General features: G+C 32.0%; 1 protein-coding gene across 3 annotated transcripts in view; it reads left to right on the plus strand.

Annotated features, from left to right (window-relative positions):
- Positions 1–22,936, plus strand: part of LOC143059633 (dynein axonemal heavy chain 7-like) — a 63,782-nt gene that overhangs the window by 30,503 nt on the left and 10,343 nt on the right. For all 3 annotated transcript variants that reach the window (XM_076233147.1, XM_076233148.1, XM_076233149.1), the window contains 25 exons: positions 805–1,021; positions 1,760–2,076; positions 2,420–2,561; positions 3,337–3,450; positions 3,759–3,877; positions 4,252–4,432; positions 4,788–5,017; positions 5,585–5,774; positions 6,079–6,423; positions 7,262–7,404; positions 8,246–8,497; positions 8,919–9,033; positions 9,331–9,494; positions 10,275–10,428; positions 10,699–10,890; positions 11,248–11,381; positions 12,038–12,170; positions 14,028–14,306; positions 14,664–14,909; positions 15,376–15,645; positions 16,049–16,210; positions 17,583–17,783; positions 21,102–21,263; positions 22,029–22,214; positions 22,532–22,669. In XM_076233147.1, the coding sequence (XP_076089262.1) occupies positions 805–1,021; positions 1,760–2,076; positions 2,420–2,561; positions 3,337–3,450; positions 3,759–3,877; positions 4,252–4,432; positions 4,788–5,017; positions 5,585–5,774; positions 6,079–6,423; positions 7,262–7,404; positions 8,246–8,497; positions 8,919–9,033; positions 9,331–9,494; positions 10,275–10,428; positions 10,699–10,890; positions 11,248–11,381; positions 12,038–12,170; positions 14,028–14,306; positions 14,664–14,909; positions 15,376–15,645; positions 16,049–16,210; positions 17,583–17,783; positions 21,102–21,263; positions 22,029–22,214; positions 22,532–22,669 (4,786 nt within the window). The remainder of the gene's footprint in view (positions 1–804; positions 1,022–1,759; positions 2,077–2,419; positions 2,562–3,336; positions 3,451–3,758; positions 3,878–4,251; positions 4,433–4,787; positions 5,018–5,584; positions 5,775–6,078; positions 6,424–7,261; positions 7,405–8,245; positions 8,498–8,918; positions 9,034–9,330; positions 9,495–10,274; positions 10,429–10,698; positions 10,891–11,247; positions 11,382–12,037; positions 12,171–14,027; positions 14,307–14,663; positions 14,910–15,375; positions 15,646–16,048; positions 16,211–17,582; positions 17,784–21,101; positions 21,264–22,028; positions 22,215–22,531; positions 22,670–22,936) is intronic.

The following is a 22,936-nucleotide window of genomic DNA, read 5'->3' on the forward strand; positions in this document are numbered from 1 at the left end:
AAAATTGGTATTATAAGATACTTCAATTTATATCAGTATATCAGTGTTCTCAAAAGTGATTGTTGTGACTGCAGGTGTCCTTTGAGAAATCTGGTATATATTCATTTCAAAGACCTTATATATAAAAAAGAAGATGTGGTATGATTGCCAATGAGACAACTATCCACAAAAGACCAAAATGACACAGACATAAACAACTATAGGTCACCGTACGGCCTTCAACAATGAGCAAAGACCTTATATACCTACTTTGGATTCCTTACTATTAATGGAATACCAGTTTTGTGGATAAATGTTACAGAAGAACACATTTTCTGTATGCTTTGGCAAAACTAGAAAATCAAATATCCAAGAAAACAAACACTTGTTTTCCTTAATCCACAAAAGTTGGTACCCCTTCCTCAGTATTTAGGGGCATGAGAAATATGACGTTTATTGTTTATGTTTTTGTTATTTGATTGAACTGTTTCAGTTTGTTTGAATATTTTACAATGTTAATTAACTGCTGAGATTTAGGATATGTTACAATGAGAAAAGTTATCCATGCATTACACAACTACTAAGTAAATGAAGCAAATATACTTTATTTAACATCAAATTGGAATATAACGAGCAATTTGCTGTTAATTGTAATTTTTCTCCAATGTTAAAATACATTTTGTATCATTAAAAATTTATATTGATGTGAAAAATTTCATATATGAAAGATCTATATGTTCCAATGTATGTGTGGTGTGCATTAAACTTGGTATGGCTTAAACATGATAATTGTAATCTGACATATATTTTTTTATATTTTTACAGAGGATTCAGTAATGAATTTAAACCATGTGTTGACCAGCTGGTACAGGGTACATTAACTATCTATAAAGAAGCTATGAAGAATTTACTACCAACACCAGCCAAATCTCATTATCTATTTAACTTGAGAGACTTCAGCAGAGTTATACAGGGTGTCTTACTATCTACACCAGAAACTATGGAAGAACCAGCCTCAATGAAACGTCTCTGGGTTCATGAGGTTAGTTGGTTTTTATGCCCCACCTACGGTAGTAGAGGGGCATTATGTTTTCTGGTCTTTGGGTCCGTTCGTTCGTCTGTCTGTTTGTCCCGCTTCAGGTTAAAGTTTTTAGTCAAGGTAGTTTTTGATGAAGTTGAAGTCCAATCAACTTGAAACTTAGTACACATGTTCCCATTGATATCATCTTTCTAATTTTAATGCCAAATTAGAGTTTTTACCCCAATTTCACAGTCCACTGAACATAGAAATAAACTCATCATAGATACCAGGACTAAATTTATATATACACCAGACGAGTGGGGCATCCTTGTACTTGGGACATTCTTGTTTTTCCTTTTTTAATGTCTTACTTAAACCCCCAATCATCATTTAGGCGAAAATCTTCTATAAAGATTCAAAATCTACATTTAAAAATATTGAAAATCAGCCTTTAAAGTGATTATTTTTAAGTCTGAAGCAATTGTTAATTTAATGACATATTAATGTTGAATGTTTGTAAAAGTGTATTTTTGAATGTTAGAAGAATTATATTCTTTTAATATTATAAGTGTGTTCTTTTAAAATTATAAGTGTGTTCTTTAAATTTTATTAAAGTGTATTCTTTGAATTTTATGTCAGTGTATTCTTTGAATAACATATAAATATGTTTTTTTTTAATGTTTATAAAAGTGTTTTTTTTAGTCCTCGTTAAAGTGTATTCTTTAAATGTTAATAAAGTTTTTTATTCTCTATCTTTAGGTGTTCAGAGTATACTATGATCGTCTTGTTGATGATTCTGATAGAAACTGGCTATTTAATTATGCAAGAGATGTATGCAAGAATCAGTTACGTGAAGACTTTGATCAGTTATTTATTCATTTGGATTTTGATAATGACGGTAAAGTGACAGAGGACGATCTCCGTAGTTTGGTGTACTGTGATTTTGCAGATCCTAAGTCAGATTCTAAACATTACGTTGAAGTTAGAGACTTGGAACAATTACGTCATGTTGTAGAGGGATACCTTGAGGAATTCAATAATATGAGCAAAAAACCAATGAACCTTGTACTATTCAGGTAATTTTATATCATATATTATTAATAATTGTAATTTTTTGTAATTAATTTAACTTTATCTTTACAGCATTACAAGCTCAAATATATTGTTATGCAAAAATTAAAAAAATTCCTGCAATACTATAGGTTAATAACATTATTGAACGGAACAAAAATCTCATTCAAGAAGTATACTTCTTTATATAAAAAATATGAGCATAACAATTAAGAGAGAAAGAAAGCTTAATTGTGCCTGTGGAACTTTTATACCAGTAGTGATTTATCAATAAATTTGATCTTCTATTTTGTACATGTAGGAGAGTTTTTAAATGATGTATAATGATGTGTATATTTTACATTTTAGATTTGCTATTGAACATGTATCAAGAATTTCCCGTATTATCAAACAACCAAGAAGTCATGCTTTGTTAGTGGGTGTTGGAGGTTCAGGTCGTCAGTCATTGACACGCTTGGCTGCACACATGTCAGATTATGACCTCTTCCAGGTAAGATATAAAAGATATGATCTTTTTGAAATGGGTCAGATAAAATATGTTATATTGGGTAGATGCCATTAATGAGACGTTATCAGATAAGATTAGAGGTAGAATTAAAGGGGATGCCAATACAATGCTATTCAACATTTCTTCGATGTTGAGAAAATATGATACTGTGGATTCAGTATTATTTGTGGGTAACCAATTTTCGTGGATTTCGTTTGTACAGGCGAACCACGAAATTAAATGTTCAACGAATGACAAAATTTACGTAGTCTTATATGCAGACTTAGGCAAAACCAAGAAATCAAATATCCACGAATATGTAAGTTTTCCTGAATCCACGAAAATTGGAACCCACAAAAATAAATGAATCCACAGTAACTAAGAAAATTCAAGATGGCTACTTTCATAACACAAGCCATTCAATACAACAGCAGAAGAAAAACCAACTGATGATAAATAAATTTGTACACTGTAACACAAAAAGAGTCATACTGTTAAATGGCTCTCAGACATTTCAAATTAATCATTGTTTACAATACATTTCATTGTTCAAAATGTCACATTTCATTGTTCAAAATGTCACATTTCACTGTTCAAAATGTCACATTTCATTGTTCAAAATGTCACATTTCATTGTTCAAAATGTCACATTTTATTGTTCAAAATGTCACATTTCATTGTTCAAAATGTCACATTTTATTGTTCAAAATGTCACATTTCATTGTTCAAAATGTCACATTTTATTGTTATCTACAGTGTCACTTTCACTTTTTAACAGGTTGAAATTTCTAAGAGTTACACTAGTGTTGAATGGAGAGAAGATATTAAAAGAATATTACGTAAATCAACAGAAACTGATAATCATGCTGTTTTCCTATTCTCTGATACACAGGTGGGTAAAAATAACTTCCTGTTCTCTTATAATCAGGTGGTTAAAACAAATTTCTATTCCTTTATACACAGATAAGGACAAAATAACTTCCTACTTTCTAATACACGCCGGTAAAAATATCTTAAAAAGGAAAATCCATTAAATAAACTCCTTAATACTTTTGAACATTGTATTTCATTAATTTATATAATTCATACAAGAGAAAGTATACACAGAAAAAAGCATTCAATTTCACGTGATAGTTCACAAGATTTTTCATAGATTTGTATTTTGTTACTACAACCACCATTTTCAACTTTTCTTTAAAGATCAAACAAGAATCCTTCTTGGAAGATATCAATAATTTGTTAAATGCTGGTGAAGTTCCTAATTTGTTCCCATTGGATGAAAAACAAGAAATCTGTGAAAAAATGAGACAACTAGACAGGTAAGCCTAGTTTAGTTTTTCATGAATTTTGACAAATATTAACTTTGAACCTTTGAAAGAACCACTTTTTGTATCGAAAAAAAAATATTGGATATATAGAAGTTTGAAAACACTACTTATAATCTGACATTGAGAAGCTTATAAAACTTTGTGATTGAAAGTTCAGCCGATAATTAAAGAGTTTAGTATTATGTACCACCTTCATGCAAAATCAATTGTACCACAAGTACCATTACCTGCTGTTACTAAAGACAGGTTTGTCAAAGGGCAGAAGCTGGATATTAGCAGTATCAATTAATCCATTAATTCATTGTAAAGTTAATTATCTTACTGACAAGGTAGAAAAATTGTATACACTATAATGATACTTTCAGACAAAGAGACAAAGCCAAACAAACAGATGGTACCCCAGTTTCCTTGTTTAACTTCTTCATTCAACGTTGTCGAGATCAGCTCCATATTGTATTAGCTATGAGTCCTATTGGTGATGCTTTCCGTGACAGACTAAGGAAGTTTCCCTCACTTGTCAATTGCTGTACCATTGATTGGTTCCAGGTAAGTACTAATCTGATTAGTGCTCGGCTCTAGTGCTTCTTTGCATGTTTTTTTGATCAGCCAATACCTTTCAAGTGGTAGAATAAAAGTTTCATTATACAAGTTACATCTAATATTGCCATACACTGCACACAGGCGTCATTATAAGAAGTCCTCTTTCAAGTTTCGTCACTATGGTTCCATCATGATATGCAAAATTGAATTGACCAATGTCTGTGCATTGACCTTCAAACATTTTACGTGAATTTTATTGGTCATTAGGATGAACCAATCAGTATCAACTAATCATAGTGTTGCGAAAACACAATTCTTCTAATGCTTGAAACATCTTAAGACAACTTTTTTTATTTTTCAGACATGGCCTGAAGATGCTTTGGAAGCTGTAGCAACCAGATTCTTAGAGGAAGTAGAATTAGAGGAGGATGAGAGGAAGGGTTGCATTGACGTCTGTAAGACATTCCATACATCAACAAGAGATCTATCACAACGTTTCTTCTTAGAACTGGAGAGACATAATTACGTAACACCAACATCCTACCTAGAATTGATTAACACCTTTAAGTCACTACTCGATAAAAAGAGAGAGTAAGTTTTCCTTATAAAAAAATTAGTCTGTTATTCAATTGTTTTCCAATAGTTTGTTTAAATGTCACATTTTTATGCACTGCTGAAATTAAGGGGTTTATATTATGTTTCTTAATTGTACAACTATCCTTTAGCCAGAAGGTGAATCATTAAGTTTATCCTCCTGTCCATTTGTTGTCTTGGTTTTGGGTTAAAGTGTTTGATGTTAAGTTGAGATTACACAAACATGAACTTGAATTTTAAGCATTTTAAAATATTCATGAAATAAATGATTTAACACAGAATTCACAGATCACTGAATGTCGCAATGTGATAGTGAGAAAGCAGTACTTACTCAGGTTTAAGGTATAGTTATGAACCATGGCGTCATAGTCACAAAATCCTAAGAGTAAATACATAAATCCATTAATATGTGAACTTTCTAAGAGATATAACAAACTAAGGTAATTATGTATGTTCCAAATCAGATCATGGATATATGCTCTTGTTCAATCACAATATCTAACAATTCTGAATATTTCATATATTGAATATGATTCTTATTACTGAAGTACTTCCTTATTACAGGGAGGTAATGAAACAGAAAAAGAGATATGAAGTAGGTCTGGAGAAACTGAGATCAGCTGCCTCACAGGTTGGAGACATGCAGAAAGAATTGACAGACCTTAAACCTCAGTTGGTTGTTGCCAGTAAAGAGGTTGATGAGATAATGGTCATCATAGAGAAAGATTCTATAGAAGTGGCCAAAGTTGAGAAGGTAAGAAAAAGACACGGTATTACAAAAAATTTAAGTTGATATTAAAACCACAGGCAGTATACCTTACAGTAGTACTGATTTTTTTGAAGCTGGTTCTTTCGTAATAAACAACATTTATTAAGACATTCTACAAAAAACTACTCAATGAAATCATTTGTGACAAAATGTGGACATACTAGTATCTTGGATAGAAGAAACATCGAAAATATCTTAGATATATATAAGTTAATTACAAAATACCCTTCAGTGAAGGCATAGCAAAACATATATTTAATAGTAATAATAATTAATTGTTTAATAACAGGTAGTTAAAGCTGATGAGGCAGTTGCCAATGAACAAGCCAAAGCTGCCAAGGCTATCAAAGATGAATGTGATGCTGACCTGGCCGAGGCTATTCCTGCACTGAATGCCTCTCTAGCTGCTTTGGATACCCTGACACAACAGGATATTACCTTTGTCAAGACAATGAAACAACCCCCAGCACCTGTCAAACTGGTAATGGAAGCTGTGTGTGTAATCAGAGGAATCAAACCAGATCGTGTCCCTGATCCTTCAGGTAGTGGCAAGAAAATAGAGGATTTCTGGGGCCCTGCCAAGAAAATGTTGGGAGATATGAAGTTTCTTGATCAACTGAGAACTTTTGATAAGGTATGTTTACATATGACAATAAATAAGTAAAAGCCTTCTCGTGCAGTTTTAAACCAGGTTTCCACAGGAAAATTAAGAAATAATTCACGGAAGCCATAGATTTGTTGGAAATTTAAATATGGCCTGGGCCATGATAATAAAATTTTATCCTGAGCTGAGCTTCCATGAATTGTTTTGTTTCTAAAAGGAAAAATACTGTCATTAAAAAACTGAAGCGAGGGTGGATATGCTGTGTGTGTGGCTGTTCTATTTAACAACCGTTAGATAAAATGTACAAAAAACCTAATAAATATGTAGCTTGCATGAATTTTTCTTAAATAACCATAAATTTGTAGCTTGCATGAATCTTTCTTAAATAACCGTAAATTTGTAGCTTGCATGAATCTTTCTTAAATAACCGCTAGAAAAATGTGATTGATTCTGTAAATTCTCAAACCCAACATCTGCCATTTGAATGTTTTTTTTTCATTAGCTACTGTCAAATTCACTGTTGAAATTTTGTAACGAAGGAGCCAATTTGACTTACTGAAACCAGTAAATGTGTGAATAATGCAATAGAATAGAAAAAAGTAACACCTACCTCAAAATTTTATTTTAATGCAATATTATCCAAGTTTAGAAGGTTAACGCAATGGAAAAACCTTCAGCTTTATTGTTTTCATTCGCATGATGTCATGTTTTGAAATGACGTAAATGTGCCAAAAACAATAATGGAATTTCACGGAATTTAAATTTATTTTGATTTTGTACAGTTTTCCGATCTCTAATGTATTAATTCTTTTTGTTATGCCTCAGAATTAGAATAAACATTATTAAATGAATATCTTCTTTTATTTAGGACAACATTCCAGGCCCAAACATTGCACAAATTCGTAAGAAATATATGTCAAATCCAGAATTTGACCCTGACAAGATTCGTAATGCCTCAGGTGCCTGTGAGGGTCTATGTAAATGGGTCAGAGCCATGGATGTGTATGACAGGTAATGTTATATATATAATGTTGTCACATGTTTGAAAAGAGAGGCATAATGGGCCTTAATCATTGTTGAAGGACGTACAGTGACCTATAGTTGTTAATTTCTGTGTCATTTTGGTCTCTTGTGGAGAGTTGTCTCATTGGCAATCATACTACATTTTCTTTTTTATTTTTTGCAGTTACTAATTACTCATTTAGGTGTCAACCAGTTTTCCTTAGTCTTTTATCAGAAATGCCTCATCTCAAGTTTTTAAAAGCAATTATATATTTAGATACATTTGGGTGTAATAAATTCCAAAGGGCTCAAAAGGAGTTCTTTGCCAAATGGTCTCAACACTAATTTGTTTTATGATTTTTTTGTCCCACCTACAATAGTAGAGGGGCATTTGTTTTCTGGTCTGTGCGTCCATTCATTTGTCTGTTCGTCCCGCTCCAGATTAAAGTTTTTGGTTGAGGTAGTTTTTAATGAAGTTGAAGTCCGATCAACTTGAAACTTAGTACATATGTTTCCTATGATATGATATTTCTAATTTTAATGCCAAATTATAGATTTTACCCCATTTTCATGGTCCACTGAACATAGAAAATGATAGTGCGGATGGGGCATCCATGTACTATGGACACATTCTTGTTATGTTATGATCTATTAGTTCAAAGATTTTATTTTTCAATCAAAAATGAAGAGCATTGGAAACCAAAAATTCTAAAAGTTAATAAAGATAATTTCTTCCTTGACCATATCAAACATAATAAATAAAAAGGAAGTAGCATGCATATAATTTGTTTCTATTCAGAACAAACATACAAAGCTATGCCATTAAATTTCAAAAATTTTCTATTTCTAGGGTGGCTAAAGTTGTAGCTCCTAAGAAGGAGTTGTTGAAGAAGGCAGAGGGAGAATTAGCAATTGCCATGGGAACTTTAGAGAAGAAACGTGCCTCACTCAGAGAGGTTCAAGAGAAATTATCTAAGTTGCAAGATACTTTGGCACATAACAAGAAAAAGAAGGCAGACCTTGAGAATCAAGTCGACCTTTGTACAAAGAAATTAGAAAGAGCCGAACAACTGATCAGTGGTCTTGGTGGTGAAAAGGACAGGTGAATAAATAGTTTCTTACCTTTCCTTTTTATTTCTCCACAATTTGCACTTGTCATTATCCAGATGATAGCTTACTATATACAGTACCACTACTAACAACTATTATTATGGAATTTCATTTTAATAAAAATACTATATACAATCTCTTTATGTTGACAATAGCCTAACAAGGTGTAGGGAGACAAAAATACCTTCTTTTTCAAAAATTCAAAGATTCTTCACTTTTAATGAAAGACAGACGTATAAAGATTTATCTTTGAAACAAATGTTATTGATTCGGGCGAAGTTTTTTTTTTTTTTTTTTTTTTTTTTAAATTAATTTTAAGGATTTGAGTGATATATTGATAGTTTTAATTGAATTGAGATTTTAATTATTTTTGTAAGAATTTGACTGATGAATTTGATGTTATATGATTTTAGATGGGGAGCAGCTGCTAGCATGTTGGCTACAAGATATACTAACTTAACTGGAGATATCTTAGTATCTAGTGGAACTGTTGCTTACCTTGGAGCTTTCACATCTGCTTACAGACAGGTAAAACAACCAGTAGACAATAATGTTAACTTCAATATTATTACAGCAAGCAAATCTGCAAAAAATATGTTATTTAACAAAACACAAATTAAGGTTAACTTTTTATCATAAATAAATTATAAACTGACTTGAAAAATGCAAAAAGTTAACATAAGCTAAATTTACAGTGGAAACTATTAATTAATTAAGTGGAAATTATTAAAGGTTCAGTGAAATAATACATTTCAAATATTTTATAGAAACATATGAAATATAATCTGCATATTTTTTTTTACTGACCATCGTGTGTTTTTACAGGATCAAGTACAGACATGGTTGAATGATGTGAGGAAACAAGGAATTCCATGTTCTGATGAATTCTCACTAGTGTCCAGTTTAGGAGAACCTGTTAAAATTAGAGCTTGGAATATTTGTGGATTACCAACTGACAACTTCTCTGTAGAAAACGGCATCATTCTCTCGTAAGCAAAAGCAGTTTGTTTAAGAATACTGTGTAACATGTCTAATCAGACACCTGAGTATTCCAACATCCTGCGTGAACCGAAACATATTCATGGACCCAAAATATGCCTAGCCTTGCAGAAAAACCTGAATATTCCTGCACCCTGCTTAATTCGCCATTTTTTTCTGGTCCTTAAGTTTGTCAGATTGTGAAGGTTACACTGTAATACCATTGTGTGAAATGGAAAATGTCAAGTGAAAATTATCACCAAAACCTCAATGTTTTTATGCCCCATTTATGGGTATTATGTTTTCTGGTCTGTGGGTCCGTTCGTTTGTTTGTCCGTCAGTCTTTCCATCCTTTGTCTGTTTGTCCGTCTGTCCCGCTTCAGGTTAAAGTTTTTGATCAAGGTAGTTTTTGATGAAGTTGAAGTCCAATCAACTTGAAACTTAGTACACATGTTCTTTATGTTATGGTTTTTCTAATTTTAATGCCAAATTAGAGATTTTACTCCATTTTCACGGTCCACTGAACATGGTAGTGTGGATGGGGCATCCGTGTACTGGGGACACATTCTTGTTTTAAATTATATTTAACCCACATTTCAGGTCAACTTGAGCTATACACCAGCCAGTCAAAAAAATATTGACAGGAAAGTACAACTGTTTTGCAAGCCATGACTGAAGATTTTTTACCATTATGGAAATTCTTAGAAATAGTTTTAAATGTAATTGAATTGGATGTTATATAGTATAAAACCTGGACAGATATTAACACTCATACATTTTTTTTATAATAGGAATGCCAGAAGATGGCCTTTGATGATAGATCCCCAGGGTCAGGCCAATAAATGGATAAAGAACATGGAAAAGGCTAACAATCTACATGTTGTCAAATTGTCTGATGCTGATTTCGTCAGAACATTAGAAAATTGTATACAGTTTGGAACTCCAGTAAGTATTTTTTATTTAACACATCAATTTCATAGAAAAGGTGAAGAAAGGTCTATTTTTTAAAGTTGAACTATTAATATAAAAAAAATGGCAATTAAAAATATAAATTTGAAAAATGTGATTTCAGAAATTGTTTTAATGTTTTAAATCGAAAAATTTTTTAGAAGCTATATTATTAAAAAAGCAAACATTTTGTTTGCAGTAACAATATCATTTATCATACACACATCGCAATTGAAAAGTTAAAATCATTTATTTATTCTCTTGTAGGTTTTAATGGAGAATTTAGGTGAAGAATTGGATCCATTGTTGGAACCTTTATTGTTGAAACAGACATTTAAACAGGGTGGAAGTATGTGTATTAGGCTTGGTGATAGCACCATTGAGTACTCACAAGACTTCAAGTTCTACATGACAACTAAACTCAGGAATCCACACTACTTACCAGAAACTTCAGTCAAGGTAAGCACGTAAAAGACACCCTTGTAGATTTCGAAAAAAGAGCAGGCTAATGCTGCTACAAGGCAGCACTCCCACCTGCAAATTGGAGAGGGATTAATATTAGTTGCCATAAGTTTTTTCGCCATCCGCTATTATTAGATATGTTTAAACTTAGGTAAGGAGAATTTGATGGAAGAAGACGATAATTGAAGTTACCTACCATTTAAGAATATTTTTTTTTAGCATTTATCTGTGTCAACAATTTATAGTTGTATTAAAAACATCATAATGTAACCTATTCTAAGTGTCACAATAAATCTCAATGAAATGCAAGGATACATATAGACTAATAGTGATTTCTTCTGAATATTATTTCAGGTGACCCTGTTGAATTTCATGATTACACCTGAAGGTTTACAGGATCAGTTACTGGGTATTGTTGTAGCCAGAGAAAGACCAGAACTCGAGGAAGAGAAAAATGCACTTATTCTGCAGGGAGCTGAAAATAAACGGTAAGAGGTTCTCTATAATAAAATGGTGTCAAAATGTAAATCAAATGTGGTAACTAAAGTTAATATGAAAGAGATCCTGAACTTGCTACTGAATTTCAAAGGAAATTGGAGAATCTTGAATGTTTTTTTGGGGTTTGCATAGCAAACCATAGCCATTGCCATATCTGTACAAATGAAGAGGAGCAGGGTATACATTTATAAACTTTGCTCGTAGTGTTTGTCTCTCCTTCAATGCAAGTTTCAGAAAGAATGACATAGGTATGCAGTGTCTGGCACTGGCTTGGCATTGACAGCATCAACCATTGTTAAATTTTGTGATTGGTGATCACAGACATAGTTAACAGTATATTCTGGTTATTTCAGCACAGACATATCTGTGTTAACAGTATATTCTGGTTATTTCAGCACAGACATATCTGTGTTAACAGTATATTCTGGTTATTTCAGCACAGACATCTGTGTTAACAGTATATTCTGGTTATTTCAGCTACTAAAGGAAAAACATAGTTCTCCATTAAGTCTTTTGATCCCTGGCATGCCAGTGTCTCAATTGTTACTTATACTGTAATCGCCATTACGATTATTAAAACTGTAATCAACATTGTGATTATTAATTATGAAATCATTCAACGTAACTGTATTATTCCTCATTACAGACAACTGAAGGAGATTGAAGATAAAATTCTTGAAGTCTTGTCATCGTCAGAAGGAAACATTTTAGAAGATGAGACAGCCATTAAAGTACTGTCATCCTCCAAAGTTCTGTCCAATGAAATTTCAGAGAAACAGGTATGTACCTATCACTTCATTCGTTATTATAAAATTTCAAAGAGCACATCTGGATCTTGCCGAACTTTTAAAAAAAATTTAAAACTTCTATTTTCATTCTTCCAAAACATTGAAATTAAAATGATTTTTGTCGAGCCTGCAACTTTTGTTGCAGAAAGCTCGACATAGGGATAGTGATCCGGCGGCGGCGGCGGCGGCTACGGCGGCGGTGTTAGCTAACTTCTTAAAAGCTTTATATTTTAGAAGGTGGAAGAACTGGATGCTTCATACTTTGTATATAGATGCCTCATGTTACGAAGTTTCCGTCAGTCACATGTCCAATGTCCTTGACCTCATTTTCATGGTTCAGTGACCACTTGAAAAAAAAGTTCAAATTTTTTGTAATGTTGAATTCTCTCTTATTATAAGTAATAGGATAACTATATTTGATATGTGCATACCTTGCAAGGTCCTCATGTCTGTCAGACAGTTTTCACTTGACCTCGACCTCATTTCATGGATCAGTGAACAAGGTTAAGTTTTGGTGGTCAAGTCCATATCTCAGATACTATAAGCAATAGGGCTAATATATTCGGTGTATGAAAGGACTGTAAGGTGTACATGTCCAACTGGCAGGTGTCATCTGACCTTGACCTCATTTTCATGGTTCAGTGGTTATAGTTAGATTTTTGTGTTTTGGTCTGTTATTCTCATACTATATGCAATAGGTCTACTATATTTGTTGTATGGAATGATTGTAAGGTGTACATGTCTAGCGGGCAGATGTCATGTGACCTTGACCTCATTTTCATGGTTCAGTGGTCAAAGTTAAGTTTTTGAGTTTTGGTCTTTTTATCTAATACTATATGCCATAGGTCAACTATATTTGGTGTATGGAAATATTTTATGATCTTTATGTCAGTCGCGCAGGTTTTATTTGACCCTGACCTCATTTTCACGGTTCATTGCACAGTGTTAAGTTTTTGTGTTTTGGTCTATTTTTCTTAAACAATAAGTAATAGGTCAACTATATATGTTGTATAGAAGCATTGTTAGCTGTACATGTCTGCCTGGCATGGTTCATCTGACCTTGACCTCATTTTCAAGGTTCATTGGTCTTTGTTTAGTTATCTTGGTTAATGTTAAGTTTATGGTACAGTTGTTATAAAGCTTAGCTTTATACTTAGGACTATCAACATAATATCAATGATTAGTATAGAAGGCGAGACATTTCAGCGTGTGCACTCTTGTTTTTTTTAGAGAACACGTTAAATGTGTATCAAGTTGATTAACCTGAAGTTTCAAAATCAAATGCGTAATCCTGAAGTTGAAAAAGTAATTCTTATTAAGCTGTATTGTACATAAAGTATTAGCTTTAGTCATTCAGCGTTCATTAGGAATCAGTAGGGTTCACAGTTACATAAGAAATGAGAGAGTTGTAATATATTTTCATATGCTTTTAAGGTGGTACCCAACACTTTCACAAAAATAAATTTGGCTCATTTAATTTCATAAAATTTTGTCAAAGTATTTACTTTGACACTTTAAAAAAAATCAAAAAATTTATTAAAAATTTGAACCAACCGTTTTGTCAGAAAAATTACACTGGTTATATAGTAGTTTGATAAACACAAATTTCCCTTTACAACACAACGTAATTAAAATGTTGAGCTGATTTTACAGAGTTATCTCCCAGTAGTAATAGGTACCACCTTAATACTTGTTTGATACTGTCAAATCTCCAAGTGACTAAAAGATTTTTTTTTTTTACATCTATAGCATAATCCCATAAAATTTTGATTAGGAAGAAAGGCAGAAAATTTTAGCTAAAAGTTCCAATTATCAGAAAAATTATTTTATGTATGTTTTATTTTGTAGGCGATTGCAGAAGAGACTGAAATTAAAATTGACCAGGCCCGTATGGGTTACACACCGATTGCAGTGCACTCTACGATTCTGTTCTTCTCCATTGCAGACTTGGCCAATATTGAACCTATGTACCAATATTCTTTAACATGGTTTATAAATCTCTTTGTGCTGTCAATTGACAATGCTGAAAAATCAGACAATTTGGAAGTTCGTCTGAAACATCTCTACGACCATTTTACATATTCTTTGTACTGTAACATCTGTAGATCTCTCTTTGAGAAAGATAAGGTTTGTAAATTTTATGATTTCAAATTCTGTTGCATGATCTGAGAGTTTGGAAATGTGATTTTAAATGCTGTTGCATGCTCTAAAAGTTAGGAAATGTCGGACTTTTAAATCCTAAATATGTTTTTGAATGTGAAAAGATTAGTTGATAAATTGTGTCAACTTAAATGCTGTTTAATAGTCTGAAAGTTTACAAAGTCAGATTTTTCAAGATCCCTCAATTTATTTTTTAATTTGAAAAAATAGGTTAATTTTGTGAAATCAAATGCAAATGCATTGTGGAAAAGTTTTTAAATACATTACAAGAAAAACAGACACTATATAAATTTTTGAATTTGACCAAACAACTTTTTTTTCTAGTTACTGTTTTCCTTCATCCTCTGTGTAAACATCCTGAAACATCAGAAGGAGGTTAATGAAGAGGAATGGAGATTCTTGTTGACTGGAGGTATTGGTTTAGACAACCCACATCCAAATCCTGCAACATGGCTCCCATCCAAATCATGGGATGAACTCTGTCGTCTTGATGATTTGACAGTCTACAAAGGAATGCGTCAGAAATTCCTGACACAAAAGAATGAATGGCGGGAATTATATGATGATCCTGTAAGTATAAGTTTTTAATCTATTTCTAATGACTCTGTGAGTACAAGTTTAATCTATTTCTGATGACTCTGTGAGTATAAGTATAATCTATAGATATAAGAAGAAGGGGTATGAATGCCAATGAGACAACTATCCATCCAAGTCTTAATTTGTAAAAAGTAAACAATGATAGGTCTAAGTACAGCCTTCAACAAGGAGCATTGACTCACACCAAACATCAAGCTATGAAGTTGAAAAATGACTAGTGTAAAACCATTCAAACATCTATGCACATTTCTGGTACCTTTAACATGTTTATGACTTTTTAGTGACTTAACATTAGAAGTACAAAAACAACATCTAAGTCGAATCACTTTCTGTTGTTTTTACATATTTTTATTTGAATTATTCTCAATCGTCCATAGAATATTTTTAAGAAATGCTTATTATGTAAATTTGAATATATTGTATATTTCTACATTTTCAGGAACCTCATCATAGTAAATATGCAGGTGAATGGCAGGAAAAATTAACAATGTTCCAGAAAATGTTAGTTTTACGTTGTCTCCGTCCAGACAAGGTCGTTCCTGCAGTATTTGACTTTGTGACAGAGAAACTTGGCAAGAAGTTTGTTGAACCACCACCATTTGATCTTCCCAAAGCCTTTGCTGACAGTAATTGTACTTCACCGTTATTGTTTGTGTTGTCACCAGGTTCTGATCCTATGTCAGCTTTACTCAGATTTGCTGAAGATATGGTTTGTGTTTTAACTCAATAAATTTTATCTTATCCAATACTATGTGGTTCAAATATCTACATATTTAAGACAAGATTTAAAATGGAAGTTTTGACAAATGTAACAATGATCTTATTACTAAATAAATTGAGCCTGGTTTGGCATGGCTTAAATATCATTCATAATTAAGAAAAGTTAGTGTATCCATCTTTAAGTGAAAAAAGACCAAACTTATTATCTAATGAATACATGTGGTTAGGCTAACGGTTAAAATATTTAGATATGAATCTTGAACAGCTCTTAAAAAATTTGAAACAACTTTTGACAAAATTTAAATAGTTTGGGTCTACATTTTTAAAAGGATTATTATAGTAGTATCGTATAAGGTTTTGTATTAATTATTATATTTGATGAATGATTGTAGGGATTTGGTGGTGCCAAGTTTGACTCATTGTCTTTGGGTCAAGGTCAAGGTCCAATTGCCATGAAGATGATTGAGAAAGGTTTAAAGGAAGGAACATGGGTGATGTTACAGAATTGTCATTTAGCTCCTTCATGGATGCCTACGCTGGAGAAGGTTTGTGAGGTCAGTTTTTAGTAGTTTATAATTATGTATGGGTGATTTGAGTTACTTATTTTTTGTCGAGCCTGCAACTTTTGTTGCAGAAAGCTCGAAATAGGGATAGTGATCCGGCAGCTGCGTTAGCCAACTTCTTAAAAGATATATATTTTAGAATGTGAAAGACCTGGATGCTTCATACTTTGTATATAGATGCCTCATGTTATGAACTTTCTGTCAGTCACATGTCCAATGTCCTTGACCTCATTTTCATGGTTCAGTGACTACTTGGAAAAAAAGTTAGGATTTTTTGTAATGTTAAATTCTCTCTTATTATAAGTAATAGGATAACTATATTTGGTATATGCATACCTTGTAAGGTCCTCATGCCTGTCAGACAGTTTTCACTTGACCTCGACCTCATTTCATGGATCAGTGAACAAGGTTAAGTTTTGGTGGTCAAGTCCATATCTCAGATACTATAAGCAATAGGTCTAGTATATTCGGTATATGGAATGACTGTAAGGTGTACATGTCCAACTGGCAGGTGTCATCTGACCTTGACCTCATTTTCATGGTTCAGTGGTTATAGTTAAGTTTTTGTGTTTTGGTCTGTTTTTCTTATACTATATGCAATAGGTCTACTATATTTGGTGTATCGAATGATTGTAAGGTGTACATGTCTAGCTGACAGGTGTCATCTGACCTTGACCTCATTTTCATGGTTCAGTGGTCAAAGTTAAGTTTTTGAGTTTTGGTCTATTTTTCGAATACTATATGCAATAGGTCAACTATATTTGATGTATGGAAATATTTTATGATCTATATGTCAGTCACGCAGGTTTTATTTGACCTTGACATCATTTTCACGGTTCAATGCTAAGTGTTAAGTTTTTGTGTTTTAGTCTGTTTTTTTTTAATTTATAAGCAATAGGTCTTTTATGAAAGAATTGTTAGCTGTACATGTCTGCCTGGCATGGTTCATCTGACCTTGACCTCATTTTCATGGTTCATTGATCAATGTTTAGTTTTCTTGGTTAATGTTGAGTTTATGTGACAGTTGTAATAAAGCTTTATATTTAGGACTATCAACATTATATCAGTGATTAGTAAAGAAGGCGAGACATTTCAGCGTGTGCACTCTTGTTTTAATTAATTGTCAGTTGAAAAAGTGCCTAATTCTTTTATCTAAAGGATGTGAAAATGAAATTATAAATTAAGTAGAAATGGCTAAACAGATTATGACAAGAAATATTTAATAAGTTAGTTGAATGTAAACAGAGCAGATAACTCACTTCTGGTAACTATAACTTCACTAAATATTCTATATCACAACAATGTTCAAGTTGTTTTTAGGCCTTCGACTATCTAATAAACCTTGTTTATATTCTTCTTTTAGGAATTTAACCCAGAACAGACACATCCTGACTTCCGTATATGGTTAACAAGTTACCCAACCAGTTTTTTCCCTGTATCTATCCTGCAGAATGGTGTCAAGATGACTAATGAGGCACCAAAAGGATTACGCTTCAATATACTAAAGTCCTACATGACTGATCCAATATCTGATATTGAACTGTTTAATTCAGTCAAAAATGCAGTAAGTGGCCAGTTTTTTTATTTCTTGTTTCGTGATATTTCAACAAATTTCACAGATGGAGTGATATTTTTTTTATTTTTTATTTTAAAATTCAGCTTTTAAACTATTGATTCTATATGTGTGTTTTATCATGCTTTCATTTGTTTTGCTTTCCTGATCCTTATTATAAACTTAAAGTAACATGATGAGAAAAATTGACCAATTTTATAAAGGTATGTAGGGAAAGGTGAATACAAAGAAAACTAAATGACAAATTTTTTTAAATAAAATAACAAATCAGGCATAAAATGATTTCAGAAAAAAAAAGAAAAAGTACAGTCTCTATACTGTTCTTGATGTTATACTGAACAGAGATATTTAGGGTTAATTCCTTCAAAAATTTAATAATCTGAGTTATCTCAATTTACAAGGCTTAGTTAAAATATTCTAATCAATCTGAAAAAAAATCTGTATTTGCATAGTTTTCTTCTTTTGAATTGAAAGTCTAACAAATTAATGACATTCCTGCCTCAAAATTTGATTATTATACCCCCGCTTTAAAAAAGGGGGGGTATACTGTTTTACCTCTGTCTGTCAGTCCGTCCGTCCGTCCATCAGTCCGTCCGTCAGTCAGTCCGTCCCATGAAACTTTCGTCACATTTTTCTCAGGAACTACACATCCACCCTTTCTGTAATTTGGTATCAACATTTATATATGTCAGCCATACCGTGTGATGCGTTTTCAGATTTATCACTTGACAACTTCCTGTTTACCGAACACTTGTATGATTTTACACATGATAGCCAAGTTGAAAGTTTTCGTCACATTTTTCTCAGGAACTACAATACAAGGATTTCTGAAATTTGCTTTCAGGATTTATATAAGTCAGCTATACCGTGTGATGCGTTTTCAGATTCATCACTCGACAACTTCCTGTTTACCGAACACTTGTATGATTTTACACATAATAACCAAGTTAAAAATTTTCGTCACATTTTTCTCAGGAACTACAATACAAGGATTTCTGAAATTTGGTTTCAGGATTTTTATAAGTCAGCTATACCGTGTGATGCGTTTTCAGATTCATCACTCGACAACTTCCTGTTTACCGAACACTTGCATATTTTTACACTATTAATGTTATCCACTTGCGGCGGGGGTATCATCAGTGAGCAGTAGCTCACAGTTTCGCTTGTTTCATCAAAATTCTAGAGTGTTTTCTGCTATTTTAGAATCTATGATGGATTAGAAACCATGGCCCATACTTCCTTTTTAAAATTCTTTAATATTTCACTTTGATTTCACAAATGGTTAGATGTTTCAGTAATAATTTTGCTCTGTTTAACAGAAAACAGGAAGCCAGGTAATTTGCGTGTACATCACTGCAGATATAAATATTTAGCTCTGTAGAAAATCATGATATATGCATGGGTAATTCTTTTAAGTGTATATAAATGCACATATTTTGTTTCAGATTTTGTTTCAGGAGCAGATATATATTTAATAACAACCATTTTTCCATTTCGCACAAGAGAATATTGTAGTCTTTGATCCACAAATTTCATTTCTCTTGTCCAGCCAATCCATCAAGACAACTACCAGAACCTTCCATTTGATTTTTTTTAAAAAATGAAGTCTTCTCCATTTTTAGAGATTTAAAAGTGAAAAGGCTTTTTTTTGCTGAATGGTCAAAATTGTGTCTGGCAGTTTTATCCATCTTCTCAAATGACTGTGAAAGGTTAAATTTTCAACATCTAGTTTATCCAAGTTAAGGCTTAGTAGAAAAAATCAATTGTGACACATAATACAAAAAATATTGCAATTGAAATTTATTTATCCCATTATACATCATTATCCCGGAGAGTTTTTTTTTAAAGACACTTTTAGTTGTGATACAGAGAAACATTTTTTTTCCTTTTCTCTCTATGAAATGGAGGCTGCTGTCAAAGGACTACATATATTGAGACATGATATACACAATATATTAAAACATTTCCTTCAATTCTTCTATGCTGTTCTTTACTTTAGATATTATAATTTGGTATATAGTATACGGTGACGGATTAGTATCACTATTCTAGTTAACTGTTTAAAGCGAAGTTATGTTCTCAACTAAAAACAAAGTACCGTTTAAACCATATCATTTTTCTGGAGTCAATAAATTGGTTACCATGAAATAATATATATTTGACTTTCTAAAATCTTACATGTTATTGTAAATTTAGGAATTAAAGTAATTAAAAAAATGTGACAAAATGACTAGAATTAAAACTTCAGTTTACTCTTTCCTTGTAATGTTCTCATACAAATTTGCAAGAATGACAATAATTGATAATGATTTAAAAATTATTGTAGGTTCTCATCAATTCTCTATCTAAATGTAGACACTTAAATTCTGAGCTACATCATTTTCTAAGAATTATAATTTAGACTCATGTATGTGCCTTACAATGCCAAAATTCACTTTGGTAGCATGGTAATGGTTCTATTGTAAAATACTTAAATATGTAGAAAATATATTATGCTCATATAAGTTCTTTTCTCTTATAGATATATTATCTAATGGCATTGTGCACCTCTGATTTATTTTCTTACCTGATCAATTTTGGTTTCAAATGGAAAAATATGTACTTTGCCATATGTGTACAAGTGGGGGTTCTGAAGTAAAAATAGGTGATCTCGGCTCACAGGTTTTCCTTTGCAAAATATGTGCTAAACTATACCTGTAAACATGATATATAACAGGAGGCATATTGTTATCAGTAGATTGATTTTTCAGGCATGAGGAGTGGGGTAGGAATTTTTGTATATGACATGCATTGTTAAACAATGTATTTAGATTCTGAATAATTGATTCAATCAGTAACAAAATATTCAATTCATCACACTGTCAACTACATGTTTAAATGTCTACAAAATAAGTTTGTAGAGGTTATTCTGATGAGCATGAATTACAAATGTTGACATTATATGCAGAGATGGCAATAAAAAGCTGCGCAATCAAATAATTTCAATAACAAAATTTGAAATTGCATAAACCGGTAAGAAGAATTTTCAGTGTAATCTGAATGTGAAAATGAATTAATTCTAAAGAAGAATTTTCATGGTAAGCTGAATTTCGAAAATGAGTGAATTCTGAAGATGATTTTTCGGAGTAATCTGAAAATGAAAATAAATGAATTTACAAGACGAATTTTGTGTAATCTGAATGTGAAAATGAATTAATTCAAAAGAAGAATTTTCAGTGTATCTGAATATGAAATCAATATCAAAATAGATGAGTTCTAAAGAAGAATTTCAGTGTCCATGTATTTTAAACTTGTTTTCTCTACTTGTAGCATTGTTGGAAAAAGATGCTGTTTGGTTTGTGTTTCTTCCATGCCATTGTTCAGGAGAGAAGGAAGTTTGGAGCTCTTGGATGGAATATTCCCTATGAATTTAATGAAACAGATTTACGTATTTCTGTCAGACAGTTGGCCATGTTCATGAATGAATATGATGTAAGTCAAATGCTCACTTATCTACTTGAAACATATTTTTTTCTCTCGCTGTGTTGAAGATCCATTGGTGGCCATGAGCTTATTTCTGCTCTTTGGTTGGGTTGTTGTCTCTTTGACATGTTCTCAATTTTATTTATTTCCAAAATTTAAAATGTTTTTTTTTTTCTAGTAATATATTTCTCATTTCAATTTTTAAAGAAAGATTATGATGCATTATATTGTGTTTTTATCTTAATTATGAAAATAATTTTGGAAAAAGAAAGGAGCATAGGTTTGACAATTACTGTACAGGTCAAGCAGGATTTCTTCTTTCGAGGACTGTACAATATGATTTATTTGTTGTAGACTGTACAATATGATTTATTTGTTGTAGACTGTACAATATGATATATTTGTTGTAGACTGTACAATATGATTTATTTGTTGTAGACTGTACAATATGATTTATTTGTTGTAGACTGTACAATATGATATATTTGTTGTAGACTGTACAATATGATTTATTTGTTGTAGACTGTACAATATGATATATTTGTTGTAGACTGTACAATATGATTTATTTGTTGTAGACTGTACAATATGATATATTTGTTGTAGACTGTACAATATGATATATTTGTTGTAGACTGTACAATATGATTTATTTGTTGTAGACTGTACAATATGATTTATTTGTTGTAGACTGTACAATATGATATATTTGTTGTAGACTGTACAATATGTTTTATTTGTTGTAGACTGTACAATATGATTTATTTGTTGTAGACTGTACAATATGATGCGTTAAGATACCTGACAGGAGAATGTAATTACGGTGGTCGTGTCACAGATGATTGGGATAGACGTACTCTACATAGTATCCTCGACAAGTTCTATAGTCCGAAAATTAATGAGGATGACAATTACTTCTTTGATGACACCCACTTATACTATGCTCCAAAGGAAGGAGAGGTAATACTCATTACTATTAACACACACCCACATATGCTATATAAATATAAGGAGATGTGGTATAATTACTTATGAGACAACTGTACTACAAAGGCAAATAGACAAATATGTCAATATATGGCCTTCAAAAAAGTATAACCTTCACCTCATAGAAAAAGCTATAAAATACCTTGGAAAAATAAAATGAGGAACAATTCGAAAGAGTATTCAATGAACTATAATAAACAACGACTACATGCACCTGTTATAAACAAACAAAATCTCATTGAATGTACTGTTTAAAAATGAATTTACATTTGCTGTTTCTATCTTTGTAGTTTGAGTCTTATTTAGAATATATAAACCAATTGCCACTTGTCCCCAAGCCAGGAATCTTTGGAATGCACGACAATGCAGATATCACTAAAGACCAGGGTGAAACCAAACTGCTGTTTGACAACATTCTTCTTACACAGGTTAGTATCATGATAAGATTCCATGTAAAATGAATGTTAAATTCACCTTTTTTTACCATATATCCTTCGAAACATTCCAAGAAAAATACTTGATGTAGTAAAAATCTGTTACCTCGTGACCCAACATAATTTTAAAAAAGCTGTGCAAGTATTATTGCAATAAATCATCATTTGAGTGTGTATGTGTTGAACTGACATCTTATTTTCGAATTATGAGTTTTATTGTCCCTCTGGTATCTTTCGTCCCTCTTTTGCTCATGCAATGAA

The sequence above is a fragment of the Mytilus galloprovincialis genome, chromosome 14 (genome assembly GCF_965363235.1).
Source record: "Mytilus galloprovincialis chromosome 14, xbMytGall1.hap1.1, whole genome shotgun sequence".
NCBI lineage: Eukaryota > Metazoa > Mollusca > Bivalvia > Mytilida > Mytilidae > Mytilus > Mytilus galloprovincialis.